This window comes from Leuresthes tenuis, unplaced genomic scaffold, assembly GCF_036924035.1.
Source record: "Leuresthes tenuis unplaced genomic scaffold, fLeuTen1.0.hap1 SCAF_4, whole genome shotgun sequence".
NCBI lineage: Eukaryota > Metazoa > Chordata > Actinopteri > Atheriniformes > Atherinopsidae > Leuresthes > Leuresthes tenuis.
The window spans coordinates 17,227,688-17,250,501 of NW_027325358.1; the positions used below are offsets into that span (position 1 = coordinate 17,227,688).

Below are 22,814 nucleotides of genomic sequence, written 5' to 3' on the forward strand. Positions count from 1 at the left end.
ATCAGCATGCTACAGCGGATCAGAGAAAGTGCTGATGTGGTCCGACTGGCCTCTTTAATTTGTGATGCGTGTGGGAGAGTGGGACCCCCAAGGGGCCGCAGAGCGCCTCATGGCCAGGTTGTACTGCTGCTCCATCTCCCTTGCCAGCTGTAGATGCACCTGCCAAGTCAGCACCAGCAACAAAGTTCATTTTCTTGCTCTCACTTCTTCTAGTGAGAATTCCCCAGAATTTGCAAGCTTCGAGATGACCTTTATATGTCCACGGAGGGGGTTGAAAATGTCACTTTTTCTTTTGGAACTGCAAGTGAAATGCTGCCCTCATGTATAACCAGTGCACATTAAGAGTTTAAATTTCCATCCCTGTAGCTAATCTAGCGCACTGTGCCAGTATATGAACCTCAGGATTTTTTTTCAATGCCTTTTGTAGCATTTTATCTCATTTATGCAACTTTAACAGACTGAAAAACTGTGTTGTGAAATATTTTCTTCAAAGTGAGTACACTCTGTTTCATTCCATTTATTTGTACAAAATAGCAGTAAAGCGGTGGGATGATTAAGATAACCTTTAGTATCTTTGAGCAGGGTGTCCCTGACAGACAGGGACAGGGACAGGAAAGAGACAGGAAATCCAAACATACATTCCACACCGTCATAGATCTGAGTGATTTGATCCTGAACTTTAAAGAGAACTCATGATACAGACACTGCAGAGACTTGAGGGCAGGGAGAGTCCAAATAACTTGATATATGACCAGATTGTTCTGCTCAGTAGAAACCTCTTTTCTCAATCTAACAAGAAAAAAAACACTGCATCAAAATGCAAGTCTCAGTTCATAAGTGTTTGCTACTCATCATACAGTCAAAAGATGGACATAATTATCTGTCTCAAAAGTGCAGCCAGTGCAGAAGTGTTATCAGAGCCTCTGGGTTCTGGCTCCAGCAAAGTTCTGGCTCTATTAGACTTGTGTTCAAAAAGTGTCAGCTCCTCTCATGAAACACATCATCATATGCTTTTATTTATTTATTTATTTTTAGTGCTACTGGTCCATTTCCATAATTACAGGGGCATTCTGTGAGAGACACTGGGTTTATTTACATGTCCGACATGTTAGACCGACATGAAATGTGAGATTTAGGCCGGCAAAGAGTTGGTGCTGTAGTGGTGCCTTTTTTTTTTTTTTTTCTGGATAGGAGCTGGTGCTTTCACTGTTTCAATGCAGAGAACAGGTTCGAGATCAGGCGCTGGCTCCAAACCAGCGTGGCATGCAAGACATGCCTGTGGAGGTATTCACTGAAAGGCTTCAGTCGAACTTATACTGTAAGCTCAGAGCTTGTTCTCTCTCAGCGCCAATACAAAGATTCTTTCCTTTCCTCGTTCTCCATTTGTCAGTGCGCACTTCTTGTATAATGATGCAGCTTTTTGTGAGTTTTGGGCTGTTTAGGGGACTGGCTTAGTGTTTGGTAACGATCCATATGTTGTAATTTTGTCACCTCTTCTTTGCAACTAAGCAGCTTACTTTCTGAGCACATCACAGACATATGGCAAGCAAGTGCAGGAATGAAAAAGACAAGCCCCGGAGGCTGGGTTATCCCCCTTTTATAAAGATGATTGTTTCCAGCTTGTTGTGCCTCTGGACGGATGTTGATGGCGTAGGTAGCTGCTTGAGGTCTGCAAATAATTGTGTTCATGGCAAGAAACTGCTGGTATATACTGAGCCCTATGTTATGATTATTGTGTGACAATCCTTAGAAAGGGAGTTTGTGGATTGTAATGACAAACGAGAGCCATATCCCCTGACAAGGCCAGAGGCAGCACACTGCAGGCTGGAGGCCAGTGAGAGCGAAGCCTGTTGCCTGGCAACCGTTTTACAGACAGGCTAGTAGCGGGGTCCTTCAAGGCTGCCCACTGCCCTGCCTGCCCTTCGTCATCGTCACTCAAGATTAGGTTTGCAACTTCCGTGGCCTTGAATTATTTTTATATGACTTTCCTCAAGCATCAATGTGTCACTGTGCCGGTCCTGCCTCAGATCTTTGACATCATCTGCCACTGATCTGCAGTCTGATCGCCTTAACTCTGCATTTTCTTCTTTTTACTATGTAGCGTCTCCTCTGGATAGAATTTAGGCATTTGTGTGCTCAGTGTTTTTCATCCAATTTACTGTATCTAATTTTTGAAAGAGAGAAAAACCAGCACGGCACATTTTGTTCAGCCTCTTGACTAAATCGGTTTGATTTAGTTTTTTCCCCCCACTCCTGTTTAGAAATTGTCTTTCTTTTGGATTGTATCTGCAAATGTGTGGTGTTCGGTTGTTGTTGATTCTTGATGCCCGCCTGTGATTGAGCCTTTTTTCTTTCCTGAATGTCTAATCTGCCAAGTTCATGCCTTCGGATACCCACTGAAAAGGGGTTCCTTGTTCTGTGCCTGCCTGGCAATCCCAATGACTGCTGCCGTCCCCAGCCTCTTGTGCACATTACCATACAGCTGTCCCACAGGATGTAGTGAGACAGACACCCAGGAGCTTCAGAGAGAAGCTGGGCACTCCCTCTCCTCTCCCAGATTCAGCTCACAGGCAGCAGCCGCAGCAGATGGGCTGTGGAGATTAAACTACCAGGCACATGGCAGCTATTGTGCGCTGCTCATTGTGAAATTCAAAGGTCATCTGTAGGGTCAAGGCTGAATTGGTGTGGTGAGCCCTTCCTCCCATCTATGAACCGTGCCGGTAAAGGTTTTGCTAATGATATCTTTTTGACGTGTCGGGAATTTTGAGCAATAAGAGTGCCGGTTGCAAGCAGAAACTTTGGGTTATATGTTTCGCTGAATGCACTTTTGATAGAGTGTTTGTCTTTCTTAATAATTCTTAATATGTAAATGACCATAACTGTTATCGTAAGACATCCACCTGTTGAATTTAAAACGGATTACAGTCAAAGACCAACAAAATTAAACTGATAGCAGTGAGACACTCCTTAGCAACCAGTATTAAACAGGCTGTTGACCTCTCTGGCAGTTAAGTTTGACTTAAAGGTCAGATATATTGCAGAGTAAAAAAGAAAGTGACTGAAAGCGATGTCGTCTTTTCGAGTTCAACATCCTCTTCTGAGCACACTGAGTTCAGCTGGGAGTTCATGATGTAGTCCGTGTAAAATGCTGCACCTCACCACTTTCAAATTTCCGTCGAATTTCCGTCTCATCTCCCGTGAAAAATCAAATCCCTTTCAGTCAGCATCCACTTCGATGTTATTCTCTTATGCAGAGTGTGGATGCAGAAGTTTGAATAAGCAGCCCTGGTTGGGTAAACTCTGCCTTCCTCTTTCTGTGCAGCATTTAGCTCCGAGCTGTGTGTCACTATTTTAAAAAATGCCAACATCCTCTCTAGAAGTCGTTGTGGTTTCTAAGCAGAAAACCCTAAAGCCACTCATGTTATTTGGAGTTTAAGAGTATGTCAGTTTGTGCGGAGCAAAGTCTATTTTTGGGAAGTTGTTCCAAGCTCACTTCTGCTTTTTATCGGTGTGCTCATTACCATTGACTGGCTGGTTTTCTGCGTAAGCCTTTCCTTTTTTTTTGTGACACGATCAAATGTCTGATCTGTTCTCCTTTAACGTTCTAACAACAAGAGTCAATATTTGAAACTTTCGCGCTTACCAGTACTTCCAAAATCCAAGTAGGAGAGCATGTTTAAAGTAAGCACATGCTTTCCTACTTCTGATGCCATCTGCTGCTTCTTTGCCTGCAGTCGCTCTACAGATGTTGATTAAGTCGCCCTCAGGCTCCATGTTGATCCAAGGTAAACGGCTCATCAAGATAAAAGAGGCATTTTTGAGAATGGAGTGGCACAATTAACTGATTAAACCAACAAAGCACTTCCCACTACAAGGTTCGAATTTGCATGTCATAGCTTGACCTTTGCGTTAAATAGACACATTTTCACATTAATTCAGCACCCCTGAAGCTGAATGTGTTGACAAGCTCGCTGTAATTCCAGTCGGTTTAGCTTAGACAATTGACTCTTAAAAACTTGGCACGTGTTCTCAGTTTGTTTAGTTAGAACTAGCAACAAAAATGGTCAAAATTGGTGGTCAAATAAAAAAAAAACACTCCTTGTTATTGAATATCAAACCAAAGTCTTTTTGCCCTTTAAAGTGAGCAGGTTTTTACCATTTTACCAAACAAAATGGAGGGAAGCGCATATCCAAATCATGCACTGAATGAATTCTACAAGTCATTCAGCCACTTGGTGGTATATTGATCAACCCATACACAGGAGTAGCACTGCAATTCTGGCTGTGTGAGCGTGTGACTGTGCATTATAGTTTCCTGCTGTCAGGCTCTGGGGAAATCTGTTGGGTATTCATTATGCATCAAAAGACTAAACACGAGCAAAGAAAAAAAAAGTCGTACAAACAGCCTCCAGAGGTGCTTTTCCAGTTGATCTAATGCACAGTGCTCTCCCTCTCCATCCTCTGCGAGGTAGGAAGTAGGAGAGAGGTGTTGTTTGTGTAGTTGTAGTGTGTAGGTGGGCTCCAGGAGGATGTGTCAGAAGCAGTGCGAGTCGGAGGCAGGGAGGAGGAAAAGACTGCAGCAAAGACTGAATTGATTCAGAGGCTGCCTCGACCACCGCTTCCTCTGCATTTCTTAACACAACATAATTTAGACTTTGTTAACTTCTGATTAACACGTTTTACATTCAAACTGTTTTTTTTTTTCTTTTTTAAACATATGTGTTCGTAATGTTTTCTTTGTTGTCGAACATGTAATGCAGCTCATGCTGCCAACCCTCCCGGTCAGTCGTGTTTCCACCTCAGGGTTAAATGACACAGCTTTACCAATCATTACTGTTGATCTAGCTGGTCGAGTTCCATTTCATTGGCTCTGTGCTTCATCCCCTATAGATTTTGTTAAGACTGAAGACGAGGCTTTTGGATTGAATTTCCAATTTGTGCAAATGTGCATCTTTTTTAGTTTGGTCTGATGACTGTCCTCCTTTTTAAAGTTGGCTAGAATATTCCTCATTTGAAGTAAAAGCATATCAGCTGAAGACTACAGTCTCCCACACCTCACTGAATAAATACAGTAAACATCCTTTGCTTCAAAGTACTGCAGCAGAATTAAGCATCTGTGTTTGAGTGTGAAGGGGGGGGGGGGGCAAACTCGCTTCAAGGCCATCCCTGGGTCACTGCTTCTTTGCCCTTTTCAGAAATTAAACATTTATGACGCTTGACCTCAGTCGTTCTCTATAGCCTTTTTAATCTTCTGAGATGTGTCTCTCTTAGCATCTCTACTGCATGATCCATCTATTCAGCAATGCTCTCTAAAAATTAATCTCAGTTCCCTCAGTACTTTGTCTCTGCCGTATTATAGCATGACTGCACCGTCTTTATAACAGTAAGATGAATTCTCTCTCTGAAATGAGATAAAAAAAAAAAATTAGAAAGAAATTAAAATAATTTTCTTTCTCTTAGCAACTTGCGTCGCTTCAGCCACAAAAGGCCACTTGATCCAGTGTCCTACCATTGTGGCAGATTAAAGATGATGAATACGATCCCATGGCTCTTTACGCTTCACAAACCCAATCACTACATTACTTATGATCTTCTTCTCATGCATTCTTTAACCATAAGCGGTTTTTGAGTTGGCGCCTCAGGCTGTTTTGTTGATTAACAGTCCTACATCCTTTGTGTTCAGTGAGCACCACTTCTTCAGTGACTGACTTTGTTGATATGAACAGAGCATCTCTGGATTGCAGTGGAACCTCGGCAGAATTTGATGGAAACAATAGTTAATTCAGAGGAATATATATATATATATATATATAAAAAGCACTGCTATCTCATTGGCTCACATTATTACGTGTTTTTTTTTTTTATTTAACCTTGATATTTACAGCATAAGTTAAAATGATCAAGGATACATTTGACACATTTTTGTTTTATTGTGAATTCATTAAAGTTGCATGTAAGTTAATCAGTCAAATGTACTTTAAAAGTAATCAAATCTCCATTAACTTGATGAGTTTGATTATTCTGATGCAGATCTGAGCAAATAAATTTTAAATGGACGTTTCTTTTACACATTTACACTACAGAATGGACTTTTATGCCATGATACGCTTAACTTAATGCACTTGCGTTCATGCTCAGTTCATACTTTTGCAGTATTCTCACTAATGTGTGAGATGTGCTACTTTTTCTGCATTAAAGCAACATTTCTGACTTAATCATAGGCTGTAGTTGTGATTCTGTCCTATTATTTAGTCAGTGGTACACTCTGGCCTTGTCTTATATCACGATCTTCATTCAAGTTGCATTGCTCTTATGTTGCATCATTCATCTTTGCCAACAAACATCCAAATGAGAAAAAAGCACGAGCTTTCTTCTGCTGCCTTTGTGGTCTCTCTTTCAAAACTTATCCATTATTTGTTATTCTCTTTGCGCCGTCAGATGTGGCAGTTGATAGCAGTCAAGTCGGGTACTAAAAAGGTTGCTATCACAGACTCTCCTGGTGGTCCATCAGAGATAACGATAATCCCAAACAGACACTTTAGACAACAGCCCTGGCTTTCACAGGGTGACCAGTGGACACATCTAAACAAGATCAAAAGTGCCCTTCACTTTCAGGAAATTGCATTGCGTATCATCATGGGAATCACGTATTTCAACACTTCCATCATGTTTTTAGCTGGCCATTTGTGCTGCTTAACTTGGCCAGACTGAGAGCGTGCTGTGTTTGTAGCTTCTGGCTAAACAAACCAGGAAGATGTTCCACCCACATGTCGTCAGTCAGGTTCACCTGCAGGAGGTCGTTGCTCTGAAAAGGCAATGAATGTCTTTAGTTGTACGGATCCTGAGGTACACCTGTTTTGTTTTTTTTCTTTTTTCTTCTGCATCCGCATGTTGGGACTTATTGGGATTTGCGAATGCTCATGCGACTCCGTTTATACAACGACTACGACATGAGTTGGTGTGTGATCTTGGCACTTTAAGAGGGGAAAAAGAAGAATTCACTGCTGGAAGAAGAGGAGCAATTGTGGCAAAGCAGCTTGAAAAAGTTTTTAAAAATCAATCTCGTTAGTGTCTTTGCAGACATTCCTCTTTAATCATGAATGATAAATGCGTGGATGCTGTAAAATGTACTCACGCAGTACTTCATCAACCAGTATAGGGTTTGTCTGGTCTGGGCTCATGCGCAGTCAGCACAGTGGTAGATGTGATCTCAAATTTAGGGCAGCATGTGTTCGTCTGAGGAGGGAACCCTGCAGACTCTAATGGACTGTTGCAGGTGGCCAAATTTAGAAATTGCAGCCCCAACAGGACAAGTGCAAACCAGTAAGTGGTCCTCAATCATTGATCAAAAAACTGTGCAGATCAGATTTTAAACCTGCTGACAAACGCCTTTACATTTCACTCCGAGGGGAGCATACAGAAACTGTCTTCATCAGATTTTATCGCATGCTCTCCAAGAGTTGTTGAGACGCTGCATGCCTAACTACAAATGCTCAAACTCGGGGTGGATCTCTGGAAACGTTGGACGTTTACAATTTGCTGACTCAAGCCACAAAGAGTTGAGTTATATCTTCTGAGAGTCGTGGCTGTTTAAAATTGGATTTTGACCCTTTTGGAAGCTGTTGATTTTACTGGATATGTGAACCTTGATGGTGGCAGACACACAGGTCATATTTGAGGAAATATGTCTGTGCAAAAATGTATTTCTCTCCATGCGTTTAAAGCATGGTTGTCATTCATAAAGCCATGGTACGGGTTGCCAAAGTGAAAGGTGAATGATTAATACACCTGCATATCCACTGCTTACACCAGACTGCGTCAGATGCTTTCTCTGATCATCGATCCTCTCACATAAAGGTCAGAGTCTCAGTTCAGAGGTTTCTCATGCATATTTCTTTTTCAAAGCCTTTATTTAGAGCTCTAAACATGCAAATGATCTCTTTGTCGGAGAGATAAAGGGTAGTTTGTGTAGATTGTCTTCCAGATGAGATCAGTATCGCAGGATGGAAAAATACCAAAGGAAAGGGTGATTAGCAAGTTTCTGTCGTGAGTTCATCTCAAGGCAAGATCCCAAGTCACTGTCACAATGTCCCCACACTATTCCAGCACCCTCTCAAGCACATTTAGGGATCTACAGATGAAGGGGCAACACCTAGAAGGCAAAGATTGGCTCGCTCTGCTTCATTTGGGATGCAGAGATGTAATTCTTGATGATTAAAGAGGTTTATTTGTTTCAGTTTAAATGTTGCCAGCCCCAGTCGAGTTTCACCTGGCTCGGCACACATCTCCACAACCCTCTTTCATTTCTGGATGAGATGTGACAGCTCAGGCGTCATCCAAATGCAAAACCAGACAGGCTTATCAAAGGAAAGGGATTAGAACCGAGGGAAATGGTAATACCTCTGCACCAATCTTTCCCCTTTACATGTCCTATACAACCATTACAGGGTATGTGTCTTATAACTCTCTCTGATGCTTTTATTATTTCGTATAGAAGATAGTTGCGTAAAAGACCCAAAAGCTGATTCAAAAAGTTCACATTGCCGCGACTTACAGTCACCACTAATCGTACAGTACACAATGCTTGCCTGTTCGTTGTGGAAGAGAGATTTTCCCCATCGTTTCTTTTCTTTGCCAGCACTGAGCAGTTCAGGATGGAAAGTGTCAAATTGTTTAGACTGTAAAGTCTGCTGCAACACAGTTGGGGTTTTAGGCAAAATGAATTGACTTTACTTTGGACAGACCACGGCAATGTGTAGGTGTTTAGTTCAGAAAAGGTACTTTCTGAATAAAAGCTGCCTTTAAATGCTGCCTAGCTCAGCCACCGTGATGTAGGCGAGATGCAGAGAGGCTATAAGGGAACGAGGCTGTGAATTTAAAAAAAAAAAAAAAAAGGGTCAACAGATTTCTCTTTGAAGCTTTTTCTCACAACAGTTTCCAGGAAGCTCCTGGCACTGAGCTGCGGTGTGCTTTTAGACCTTTGATGATCTCCTCACAGCTTTGATATGTTGCTTATGACTGGTCAGTGTAATGACTGAGAGCAAAGCGACACAAACTTGGTCATTGACTGCTCGCACTTCATTAGTTCGACAGCCAAAAAATGAACACATTGAGAAAGTCAATGAGGAAACTGTCCATCCAAGACTGTAATAATTATAATAATTGTTTATTGTGATGATTATAATAATAGTAATAATACATTTTATTTGGAGGCTGCTTTTCAAGTCACCCAAGGTCACCTTACAATAATAAAATAAATAAATAAATAAAAGAAAATGAAATATCCTGGTGTCTTTCAAACGTGTCTTATGACTCACTAGAATAGAGCAGAGACGTATTTCTCTGTAAAGCCATTCCACTCTGCGTGTCCCATCCTACTTTGAACCTCGGGACGTTTTCGGACTGCTTCTTTTGTGCAGAAGGCGAGTCGCCACCGGCCGCCATTGAGATTTGTCCAAGTTCCCTTTAGTCCTCTGTCACACCTCTGGCCAGACGTCTCCGCTGCACACATGCAGGCGATGTCAACAGGACGGAGGCTTTCGAACAAAATTTGACCCTGCGGCACCTTTTCATTTTTACTTCAGCTTTAGAAAGTAACCGCGCTGTAACAACGTGTAAACTGAGTTTTATCGCTTTGTTTTGCTGCTACTTTTCTTTAACTTTCCGCATTTACTCTCGTCAAGGGGTGCCCAAGTTTGGATGCTGCACTGTTAACATTTTTTTTAAATGTATATGTTCTCAGACCGGGTTGTGCTACAGTTCTGAGATCCCTTTAATCTCTGTTGCCTTAGGATTCGGTTATTCATTTGAACAATCATGGCTTTTTTCAAATTTAATGAAAAGATTTGGTACAAATTTAATGGTTTACCATCAGAGCTGTTCTATTGCTGCAATGATCTACATTTTAAGTGTGAGAATGGTTTTATATAACAAGGTACACCTTCAGTAACTTAAGGGGGAAAAAAAGAAAGACTGTAGATTAATATAAAGTGTGTCATTCAATGCCTAAAAAGAAATTAGACGTGCATTGCTTTTTTTCTCCCCTTCAGTTTCTTGTAATTACAAACACCTGAAGGTAATCATGCCCTGAATATATAAATGCATTTCGTTTTAGCACTTTGTTCCTTCAGAAAATAAACTGTTTGTAAAATCAAGCTTTTGTCACATGTAAAAATGTAACCACCACCCATTTAGATTCTGTTACAGTACAATGGTCAGCTCAGCTTTTTTCATCTTTTTTATTTTGATTACATTTTTCTATAAATTCATTTGTAGACTGTCGACGTTGAGCTAATTTCTCATTGCCTCTCCCCCTTTCAAAGTGCAGCATCTGCTTGGAAATCCAATTTCTAAATAATTGCCAATAATTGCAAATGCCTGACCTCTGTTCTCCATTTGTTTTCAATGGACCCCATTGCTGCCACAAGGGAGAAACCTCTGCCTTTTGCTTTAATTTCGTTTTTGACCCGACCTCCTCAAACCTGAATGTCTGTCGCGTGGGTGGCTGTAGGATATGTTAATTCGACTCTATGCTGATGATGCCGTTATTATCCTTCGTAGAATGCCGTGATCCATGGTTTTCTTTTTCATCAAGCCTCCCCCACACGCATTGCATCTGTCCAGCCTGGATCACACTTCAGCGTTTCTGAAAAATCTATTCAAAGCAGACCCCCGAGCTCTTTTTTCTTTCCTTTTTCTTTTTCTTTTTTTTCTGCAGAGAGGATAATCACACAATGACACAGACCCATTTAGTGATGCATCACCGCCCAACAAGTATTTGCCTCCTTCAAGTTCACCACCTCACATTAAACATTTGCTCAAGAAAAGCCTCCTTTCTCTCGTTGTTTGGCTTTTTTCCCACCGATGACTCCAGTCACACCTCTCCTGTCCTGCTTCGATAGCTGTTGAACAAATATTTCCCCTCCGTAAAAGGTTTTTCAGATTGTCATTCAGCAAAAAAAAACAAAACAAGTTTTATAACAATTTAAAGCTTCTTATTTTCTGTTGATCTGCACGTTTCTTGAACATTTGGTCATTCCTTTAAGTCCATTCTCAAGCCTAAACTGAAATGGGTCTTCAGAGAAGACCAGAAAAGCCTGAAGAGGATCACATTTGAGGAAGCTACAGTCAATCTTTGTTTGGCATTTTTTTATGATTGATAGATTGCCTCTGGCTAATCAATAATCTCTGGCTCATCATCAACTGTCTTTTTCAGCTCTAAATCCATCTGTTGTTAAAGTCATTTATTAGCAAATACTTCTTGATCTGCAGCTATAAAATACCTTTCCATAGAGTGATTACATTTAGCTTTCTGCTGCGTTAGGCTGGTAACCTAACAATAAACGTTGATATTTTATGGATTCACTTTATTAATGCAAACATATGCAATCAATAAGCTGAAGGGAAGATTCATAACTAAAAAAATGTCCTCATGCATTTAGCACACATCCAGATATGCTCTACTTAGAGTATCTGATTCAGTATGCTGAAACTTTGACATTGAAGTTGTCTTATTTGCACAGTCGAATGAGATAGCATTTGCATTTCCCCACAAGCTATCTGCTGGGCTGCAATGTAATGAGTGTATTTTTGTACATCCTCAGCTGTTCAAATACTGCAGCCGAAGGAGCCAGTGTCTGATGGGAGGGTTACCTGAACGCGTTTCTTCGTTAAAGTGAATGTGCTTTAAAAAAAACAAACAAAAAAAAAAAAACACCTGCTTTGAGCAGCTTTACATCTCACCAGCAGGATTTTGGTTTTGATAAGCAGGGGGTCAGCATCAGGGCAGCGGGGGTGGAGGGGGGGGTGTCTGTTAATGCTTTACTAACCGGCACATGGAGAGCAACAAAGGGGGCCACGGCCCATTCAAAGGCCACAGTGCAACCCCTCTTGCATGCCAAGCATTCCACTGTGCTGTGTAAAGGTTGCGCCGGCATGGAGCATCATGAGGGCCTTCCTCTTGAGAATCACCTTAAACACACACAGACAAAGCTCCGGCGGCTCTGTCTCATTCAGCCAAGTGTCTGTTTTGAATGTTGTATGTGCATTACTGTGGCAAGAAAGAGACCACGGTGCCGAAGTCCCACCACACCTACTGTTTCTGCTCAGGGAATTATAGTAAATACTTATTTGCTTAGTGTTGATAAATTGCCCTGCAAAAGATCCTTGGGGGTAAACACAGAAGTCTTTTTTTTTATCATAAAACTCGGCAGCATTCTGGGACAGATTTTTACCAATCCTGGTTTCACCAGTGCCAGGTCGCGCAGTAATTCCAGGTCCAAGAGGCAGCCAGATCTCGGTGCTCCGTCACCTGTGAATGCAGGACTTCCCATGACCCTTTGTTGCTGAACTGATTTAATGCTCATGTCTTGTGAGGTTAAGAGAGGCAAATATTGAATGTCATTCGAAACTGTTGACGTTGTTCCAAGGAGAAAATAATATTGTGGCAAACCGAGACACCAACCAGGTGTAAGTTACATGATTATCAGTGATTATAGATGGCGGCTGGGTGTTTTAATGGAGAAATGTGCTTCACTTTGTTTCCATTTCACAAAGACGATCAAACAAACACCTTCTGGTGGTTTTAATCTTGAATGGCTGAACAAAGGTAAAGCGACACCATTACAGGGGATTTACTCGATGGTTCCCTTAAAAAATACATTTGAAGGTTGTGACAGTTTACGTCCACCTGCAGAGTGTTGGTTTATTTTTAAACTCAAGCTGCCACCTTGACACGTCTTGTGATTTTTTTACCTGCTGTACAGCGAGTGTGAAGCTCTTCTTGAGTGGGAAGGTGCGGTCAGCCCTGCAAATGCAAATGTTGGCCTGCAAATAAGCAGGTGCCGCAGACATGGATCGATTCACGTGCTTTCAGTCATGGGATCTGTTTACTTGGACGTCGGCTGTCCTCGATGCAGCACAGTGTGTCGGATGGTGTTGGCTGCAGGAGATGGAAAGAAGGGAAAAAACAAATCCAATAACTTGCATGTTGTTGGTAATGGTGGCAAAAAAAACACAAAACAGAAATACTTTGTGGCTAATAAGATGCCTGAATTTAAGGGTAGAAAAACGTTTCTAGCTAACTGTATTGCTTACTATTAAAGTGGTTGTATCACTCCATCATTAGTGAGACTTGAACTGTTGTTGGTTAAGGCTGAAGTGACCTGAACTAAGCAGGTAGCGATTCTCTCTTTTGGGTGGTAATCGGTAGTTTGCGTTTGTCTTTTGGGTGACGGTAATTAACTAAATGTTGGATTTCAACATTTGGGTTTCTGGTCAGCTTTGCAGAATTGGAGAATCTACTTTTATTTTTCTTGCGCGACTGTCTGCAGAAGATGCCAAGCAGACAGTTTATTCTCAAAAGAAGCAATTTGTTGCAAACTGAAGGTTTTAGCCACCATTTTCTATCATTCTATTGACAAAGCAACGGGACTAGTTGCAGGTTTTTTTTTCTTCTATAAAGTGAAGTGAGTGATCCAATATTTTGTTTGAAAATATGATTGTGAAGATAAGTATGAAGGTAGGAAACCATAAAGCACCGTGCGGTGTCCCCCTGTTTTACGCACACACCCTTCAGTAAAATGTATTTGATGCAGTGCAGTTTAGAAGTGAGAATTAGATGAATCTTGAATTAAAACAGGGTTGTAATTGTTCTTTGGGGATATTTCGGTTTTGCAACAAGTGTGGTCCACCTAAGATGCGGAAGTTACAACAAGTGCGCCCCCCCACCCGGTCCCTGTGTGCCGCCTCGTCCGCTGTTACGCATACATATATACATATATATATGTGTGTGTGTATATATATTTATATAATTATTTCCCCGGGTTTGTCTGATCGCAGAGGATGCGCTGCACACGGTGTTGAATGCAGGACTGCACCATTCCTGTCGTCTCCAACGGGGAGGCTGTAATCCGATCCTCTCTGGAAGAGCCGTCGTGCAGCCCGTGAAGAGGAAGAGGGCACTGCTTTGCGTTCTGACGCTCGTCCCCTTCCACTCCTCCCCTTTCTGCCGAGTGTCACCCTCTTCCTCTCTCATCTGATCACTCCCTGCTCTGCTCGGCTGGTCGGCGGCGCACAATCCTCCGGGATCGTCGCATCGCATTGTTCACCCCGTCGACCTAGCACCACCCTCCTCCTCCCCTGTCAAGTCGACGTGATACGGCGGAGCGTTTTCGCCCCTTTCTCGAATGCCTCTACCGTGGGAATCTACTGCACGCACGCCAGTCCGGTGACGTGCCCGAGCATGTTCACATCAGAGACGGCGTCGGATTTACCTGCGAGTACACTGCCCTCACACTGTCGGAGCGATCTCCCCACCGCGCGCACACGTTTGGACTTCACCGATTGCCACTGAGGAGGAAAACACCGGATTACAAGGATGGGGTTCTACGGCACTTTAAAGATGATTTTCTACAAAGTGAGTAGGATTTGTGCTTGCACCAACCTCCGTGTCACCTCCAACACATCCTCGTGTGTTATTATTGAATGTTTGGCTCGCTCCGTCGCCCACATTATCTTTGACGCGCCTCTCACGGCAGATTGTGCGGCCACTGCGGAGGATGAACAGCAGTGAAGCAGACCCCCAGAGACCGCTCTTTAATTGCCTGGGCCTTAATGTTATGTTAGCGCACCGTTAAATGTTGTAATACAACGGTGAGATTTGGCATCCTTTCCCTCATAGTAACTTCAGCTGTGTACATACACGCCACCGGTGTTTTTTTTTTTGTGTGTGTGTGTGTCGGGGATTACCATTTTATTTGTAATTTTTTTCTGCTTTAGCTCCTGTTGTCCTGCTGTGCTAGATATAAATATATTCACATTTCGGTTGAATTTACCGTTTGTTTGAGGGCAAAGAACCCAATTTTGCCTCAGCAGTGCACAGCTCCCCTGCACCCGTATCAACTGTGGTCCTCCCTGTTCTCATAAATAAGTGCTTTTGCTATAACATATATTCTGTATTTACATGATTGGTTTCACCCCCTAAATCTGCACTTCTGTACGTTCAGACTTTTAACTTCTGGAAATACCAGCTCCCAGACCGTCGTGTTCCTCTGCAGTCCTGCCCAGTTTGCAGGGTTATTATAATTCCACATTATGCAGCACTGGTTTTCTTGAACTGACCAAAGTGACTCCTTGAGATGTACCCATGTGATCAGTCTGCCTCTGCCTGTTGGACTAGCCTTTTCCCTGACATTGTGCACTCGCCTCAGGCTCCAACCACAGATAATGGGTCACTGTGTCACTCAGCGGGAAGCACAATCTCCTCAAGGATGTTGGGTGCATTATGCTGGGTGGTGATCCTTTCAATAAGACTGTAGACTGCAAACAAAAAGATAAAAGGGAAGCCATAGTTAAGAAAGTTGCAATGTAAACAAATTGGATCATCAAAATCCGATCCCTTGTGATTGGGGATTTTAAACCGTTATTCCTAATAAGTAACAAACTTTCCTTCTCAGTCGATGGGCAGCGTCTTGTAGATCTTTCTCATTTTGTGTTCTCAATCCATTTTGTGTATGTACTTATTGTAATGAATAAGGATTTGAAGTTGTCCTGCAGAGCTTGAATATTTTAGTGCCGCTCTTTGCATGTTCTGGCAGCAACGGAAACAGGAGCGTTATTTTTAGGGACACATCCAAACCAATTCTTCTGGTTCGAGTGCCATTTTCAGTTCTTAAAAATCAACAAAAAAAACCCCAAAAAAACCTACAACTTGCCAGTCTGTTTCTAAATGGCCAGTTAATAGGTTGAAAGTGTTTTTGTGTCTCATTGGGAAACTCTTTGACTATTTGAAATACTTAAAAAAAAAAAATTCTTTTTAAAAATCAGATTTTCCAAGTGACTGATGCTGCAAAATGCAGTCTCAGATGAAACGAATAAACACATGTGAGCGTGATCGCTGTCTTCAGCACATCATTAACCCGCTCCGTATCCATCTGTCATGCTCTTGGCCAGAAAGGGAAGGGGAAGCTAAAGGGGGGGAGAGGAGAGACTGCTCATTGGTGGTGATTTACACTTCTTCTGCTTACCTTTTCACAGGCTGAAACACAAGGAGAGGCTACGTCCTGTTTTTTTTTTCTTCTCCTCCCCATGCCCACGTATAGTTTGAGCTTTTCTCCCACAGAGGCTCACGCACTCAAAAGCAAGCCAGTGCTCCACCTTTTTTTTTTTATTATTCCCCAGTCTTTCAGTCTGAAACACACACACACACACACACAGCATGCATACACACACCCATGCTCTCCTTGGCTACTGAACTGCCAATGGAGTGAGATCACCACTTTAAGAACAAGGCGGTCGGGGTTGAAGAGCCTGGTCTTAACAACTGTGACTATCGCTTAACTCCCTGGAGACGAGTCCATCACAAGCAACAGTCGTGTTCTAGCTCTTGAAATCTTTGGACGATTCAAATTGCTTTTATTTTCCTGGTGCCATTTCTACACCATTCCCTTGTGAATTACTGGAGCCTTTCGCGGTTCTTCCCATGAAGCTCTCGGCAGCTTCATACATGACCAGAATAGCAATGAAATGATCACAAATCATCAGTCGGATGACAGCCTAATGTCCAGGGGGCAGTTAACCTGCAGGACATGCTGGTGTGCTAATCACGTACACGTGGCTGTAAAACCTCAGGCGTTGGTTGTTTTAGTGGATAGAATCTATAATTCTCATCCAATGTTACGACAGGAATCTCTTATTGATTACTAATTCACCGCTTGCCTTTGCTATCCTGCTTATTATTTAGCTACTCTGAGGTTACTGAGAGAATAAAATATATATGTTCTTGCATTATGAGTTGCTGTTCTCAACATTTATGTGTGCCACCGAAGCCCAACACACACACGCACACACACAAATCTTGCCGTTCGGTTTAGGATGATTAGTGCTCTCACTAAATTACAGTCATAAACAAAACAAAAAAAAAAAGTTCACATCTCGAGGTAGACGTGTAATCATGCCACTGTAGAGCCAGACAGCGTGGAGTCGAATGTCCAGTGCAGTTTTCCTGTGTGCAGCATACAATACTGCAATAACAGACCTGTGCATCAAAAAGGCCATTGTTTGTATCGGGGAGGAAAGTAAGTTAAATTTGAATCTGGTTTCTGGTTTCTGTAAGCCATCGTCTAATTACACCGTACGCAGGCAAGAGGACAACATTTTTAGCACAGGTTGCCAACACATGGGGCCGGACCTTAAGTGTAAATAAGAAGTCGCTGGATACTTTTGAACACAGACTCCTGATAGTGTGTGTGTGAAAAGGAAGCATCTTATCTGAGCTGTAAAATCTGTTGTTGGATTAGTTCTAATGGCAGCTGGTTTGTTTTTAGTGTAACTGCCACATCTTCTTGTCTTGTTAGGTGGTAAATAAAGCAGTTTAATGTATTGGACCATCGATCAAAGATAACAGACTTTCTGATGGCTTCACTTTGTGATTGTAAACCCCCAAGTTTTCCTTCTTTTTTCGCCAGCAGTTTAAAAGGGAAAACACATTTACCCTTCTCATTTATCTCTGCGGAATCTGCCGCTTTGCTTTCTAATTTAGCAAAGCTTTTCGCTTCAACACGACAATGATTAATGAATCAAACAAAGCCAGACTGTCACATTGTATATCTTATTTTGGCCAGAGAGCCAAAATCGGTGTTCATTTATTTAGCTCGCTTGTTTATTCATCAGAGCCTGGCGGAGAGATGATCACTTGCATGTGTGTTGAGAAGTCTTGCCAGAGAGTGTGGCAGGCATGGGATGAAGAAAATTGGCTTGGCCGGGCCTTTACACAGGCTCCTTTGTTTGCACAGTAGGGTAGGTGGTAACGGGGACTGGGTGGTGCACGCACACGCAGGTGATGGAGAATAACAAAGAACTGACTTGCTTGTTTTTGTTTGTGACGTATCTGTATGAGTCGCACTGTTGAAGAATGCTCTCTGTACCCTCCCTGCGAGAGTCTTCACATTTTGTGGTTCTAGTGTGCTCATGGACACGCTGTACCCTTTGAGTTTGGGTGTGTTTGCCTCAGGATATTATTGTGTGTCTGCTTGCCCAAGGATCACAGTTCTTTTTTTCTTGTGGTTTTCATATTAAAGTTAAAGACAGCAGCGTAGAACATCCACTTACTTTGCATGCTATTATCATATCATAATGAAATAATATTGAGCTGCCTCATCGACTGATGGCTCATTTCTTTGTGCCTTATTATGGAATATATTAGTAAATAGAATCTGTAGCTGATGCATTAAAGATTAATTTCCTATTTGCAGAAAGTAGTTATCAGACTGTGTCGCCTGTATTTCAACATGCTGATTTTCAGACTTAATGTTAACGAAGTAACTTATTATTTAACTATGGCTTGACATCGATTTAGGACCGAAATAGACTTTTAGTGTTATGCAGTGATGTTTTCTAACCTTTTTCTTTTCTCTCTTCTTTCGCAGATGAAGAGAAAGTTGGACCATGGCCCAGAGGTCCGATCTTTCTCTTCAGGAAAAAAGCCCTGCAAAGGCCCAGAGTATTCGAGGTACCACAAGAGATTCTGCTTTTCACCCATTTCACCCCCCCCCCCACCAATTTTCCTTGTGCTGCAGCTTCCCGCCTTTGTCTCCCATCTGGCACACACACATATACTAATTGAGCCTATTGTGAGAATAAATTTAAAAAAAAGCCAAGTGGTATCAACAAAGATGCTTTATATGTCCTCAAACAGAAGGACGCTTCATGTTCTATTGTATCTGCAGCTTCTAGCCAGCAGTCCCAGATGTTTCTCTTGAGCTGAATATTTAATGCATGTGTTCACATGTAGCTACGTTAACGTTCACACTGAACACAGCCACTTAACTGTAAATGTTGCTATGTAGCTGGCTCCTTCTCAGCTTCCTCTCCCATTAAAAATGAATCGATAATGAAATCGACCCCCAGCTTCCCATTTTGCTGTTAGCGAGCAGAGTCCAAAGCATTGAGGGTGTCCACTGGATGGTTGCTCCTGCTGCCCTGACATCACCAAAGCACACGGGCCCCTTTTCAAGCACTGAACCACTTTTCACATCCAGACACAAGACGAGTGTCTGGTTGAACAAAAATCTGCAACTCTGCACATTTCCAAGTGTCTGATTCAGAAATACACTCTTGCTTTCCAGTCTTATTAGGTCTGCCTGGCTAAACAGTTTGCAGCTCTGCAAACAATCTTGTCTTTGTAAAGTTTTGTGTTGAAACAGCCTTAAGGGGGTTTTCATCCAATGTAAAGAGCTTCTTGGAGACTAAGTCAACTCAGCAGCATTGCATCATTGAATGATCTAACTTTCTGCATTCTTTTGGATATGTCTGCCCAAATCATTTGTATTAAAATGTTTGCAAAAGTTGTGGCAAAACTAACTGAAACACTCCCACAAAGTGTTTATTATTCTTCTCAATAGCAGTGCTTTCACACATCCCTCTAATGCCTGCTGTGGGCTCTTTGCTTTTAAAGGTCTCATATCACTGTTGATTTTAAGGCGTTTTGTTCTTGCCTTTGAATAACAGCCCGACAGGAATTGTCCCGTGTCCAGCCACACCCACCACATTTGGCCACATCAGAACAGCCAATGGTCAGGGGCAACAGAGACGACGAATCACCTCGATCCAGCCACCCACGGGTCTCCAAGAATGGCTCCGAACATTTCAGGTGAGCGCCTGAGAGTTATGCCTTTCCTTTCTTTTAATTCCTCCTTTTGGCGACATTAAACCCCACGAGCAAAAGCTCATCAAAAAAGCAGGTGTTATGTCCAATCACTGTTGACTAAGTGTCAGAGATAATTGCTGCCTTGTTGTTTTGCCCCAACACATTACCATAGGCACTGTAGCGTGGAATTGGAATTAGCTGTACCTGTTGAGACTAAAAAGCAGAGTTCTAAGATCACAAAGGGTCTGGTGTGGAGCTACACTCTGTATCAAAGGTTGTCCTCTCTGATCCCCTAAAAGTTACGGTGTTGCTCATCTCGGTGACGAACAAAGTGGGCATTAATGTTTGTTATTTTTTCATATTTTGAGCTGCTTCAGTGATCTGCACCAATACTCTTAATAACTGTACAGACCATTGGTTGTTAAAAACTTAAGAGTAGTCTGGATAAATCTCTCCATATTACAGGTTATCATGTTTTAAGTACATTTTTCTATATTGTCCTACTAATGCCATGAAACTGAAGTCTGTCTTGTTAGTCTTACGTGTTAATGATTTCAGACCTGAAGGAAATAAGATGTCGTTTAAACATATTAGCCACGGTGATCCCCCCCAGATTCCCGTATAATAAGTGGGCACAGATTTAATTACCTAACAGAGTTTAAACTTATTATCTTTGAATGGCTGGTTGAACCTGTGACATCTCAGTGTTTATTCTGCATATATTAGTCCTCAGGCCTGACCTGCCTCAGTCTTTAATCTTCCACCCCAGGTTACAGGAAGCTAAACCTCAAGCCTACATTCTGTACATTCCCCAGTCCAGTCCCAGCCTGTATGTAGCCTCTGAAATAGACAGAAACCCATCGAGAAGAGTCTACAGAGCTTACTGTACAGATAATAGCTGGGTGTTTTTTGCATGTTCAAATATGAAAAGTACACCCATGATGATGGAAACATTGTGTTACATCCAAGCATTATTGTATTCTCATGTATTCTCCTGTTAACTGACAACTTAATGAGAAAGCTAATGCCCCTCCAATTGTTTGTAGATATCGATACAGCCGGCAGCCAGTTACTTTAGCTTAGTATTGAAAAGTGTAATCAAAGGTTAATCGAACTGCAACCAAATGTAATGAAATCTACCTTAGAAAATCTATGGCTAAAGCTAACTGACTGAGCACAGAAGCTGTGTAAAAGGTGTTGAAACGGTGAGCTTGATGTCTGAATTCTCAAGTGAATTTGAAGTTAATTGAAGTTAAACATTTTCTGTTGAATTTTTTTTTTATTGTAAAATATGAGACAACTGTTTGGTTTTTTTTTCACATCTGTGTAGCTCTCAGTAAATCCGATTCATGATGAGTTTTGGTTGCTTTGGTTGCTGAAAAGCCAAAGGTTTCGCATTGTGATGAAATCAAGTGAGGTTTTCTGAACATACTTTGTATAATATGTTCTGTCTGTTCTGTCAGTGGTCAATCATTATTGATTGGTTGGTCAAAAGAGGAATGGCTGGTTTGTGGTTTTATGTTCAACAAAGCTCTCAACTCTGGCAGCATCGTGGATTAATGGATGCAAAGGCCTCAAAATAACAAAACCCCTCGTTTGATAACCTTATAGGTAGGTTTAACATTGATTTGTGAATTAGATGTAGAAGAAGAACGCAAAAAAACCCCGACAAAGATGCACAGTAGAGAAGGTCAGACAGTGGCAGCAGTTGGCAGTTATGATAAAGAAAAACTTTTGTTTGTCCACAGTGACTTCTGTCTGCAAAGCTAGACGACAAACAGCAACACAAAACACAAAAATAACTTACCTTTTCCATTGTCCTGCATATCTGGTTGACATTAACCGCAGTGGCTAAAAACAGCTTTAGCAGGTAGACGAGCAAAGCTCTGCATAACAATGCAGAGCGAACATAACACCACACCAGAATCTTAACTCTTGTGCATCCATAAGCCAGCCTGAAGTCTCTCAACGTCCAAGTGGTGACATTAAGATCATGTATGCTACTGTAATTGCTGGTTTGTGTTACAAGAAACGGATTTCTCCATAAAGAACAAAATAAAGAACGTAAAGAACAAAATTCTCTAATGATTACACCCTCATAGAAATCGGTGAGTGTTTTAGCTTTTAATTTGATGTGGCTTACACTTTTAAGTTGAACCTCTCGGTCAACGTCACAGCAAGAACCTCTGGGTAAAGCTTATAGCTGCCAAATTACAGGTGTGGCGTACATGAGCCAGATTTTCCACCCTGTGTTGTAGCCTGTAATCATTGTTAGAGTTGAGCACTCCACAGAGCAAAACAGCTGCAGCTGTTAGGTTCACCATGCAGTTCGAGTTTTATTCAGCACCAACTGTCAAACAGCTACATGTTGGAGCCGAATAAATAAGCCCAGAGTTCTTCTCATAGTTTTGATAGATGCTGCTTCCTGATGTTCAGCTTCTCCACTGATGTGTTGGTTGAAATAAGCCTTAAGCTGCTCTGCTACTGTGTACAGGAAACTCTGATATGTTAGGCACACTGCACAAGACAGGAGGTTTCCATAGTGCTCCAGTCAAAGATTGCCTGTGAGCTGGAACAATCATCCCATAACACCCCAGTGCTGTTAGCAATTTTACATAGTTACACCTGTGTTGGGTGCGGCATTGTGGGCGTGCAGCGGATATTGTGGCGGCAGTGTCAAGCTAGTGCATTACCACCTGTGACAGCCCAGTTGCCAAATGTATTTTACTCATTTAAAGTCTGTAGAGAGGGAGTACAGTGTGGATATAGAATTACAGACAAATTAAAGAAAAAGCTAGGTGTTTATGCTGCTGTATAATTCAAACTCTGTGCCCGATGTGTGTTGGTAAATAAAATTTCCTTTCCTTACAATACGAAGGCCGACAAACTATTTTAACAAGAGTTCAGTTCCTTTGGCTTATCTGTAAGTACGAGACTTGTAAAGTAAGAGCTATGTCTGCTGGGACTGCTGCAGAGCTGTCTTTTTAACAATTGGGTCAATGTTTGGTCTCCACGAGCACACGTGTTACATATTTCTATATCTAAAAAATAGCTTTGCACCTGTTTAAATAAAAAAAAGCACAGTTCAACTTGATTGCTAGACCTCTAGCACAATAAATCTGACCCATGTGTAACAAGAACTTGCGTTTTTGCTTTGAAATTAGAATTT

At 41.9% G+C, this 22,814-nt stretch overlaps 1 protein-coding gene across 7 annotated transcripts in view; it reads left to right on the forward strand.

Moving 5' to 3' along the window:
* fbxw7 (F-box and WD repeat domain containing 7) overlaps positions 1–22,814 on the forward strand; it is a 90,683-nt gene that overhangs the window by 52,373 nt on the left and 15,496 nt on the right. For 6 of the 7 annotated variants that reach the window (XM_072384873.1, XM_072384874.1, XM_072384875.1 and 3 more), the window contains 2 exons: positions 18,426–18,508; positions 19,507–19,648. In XM_072384873.1, the coding sequence (XP_072240974.1) occupies positions 18,426–18,508; positions 19,507–19,648 (225 nt within the window). Of the gene's footprint in view, positions 1–14,013; positions 14,417–18,425; positions 18,509–19,506; positions 19,649–22,814 lie in introns of those variants that run through there. The other variant, XM_072384877.1, reaches the window with a different exon arrangement.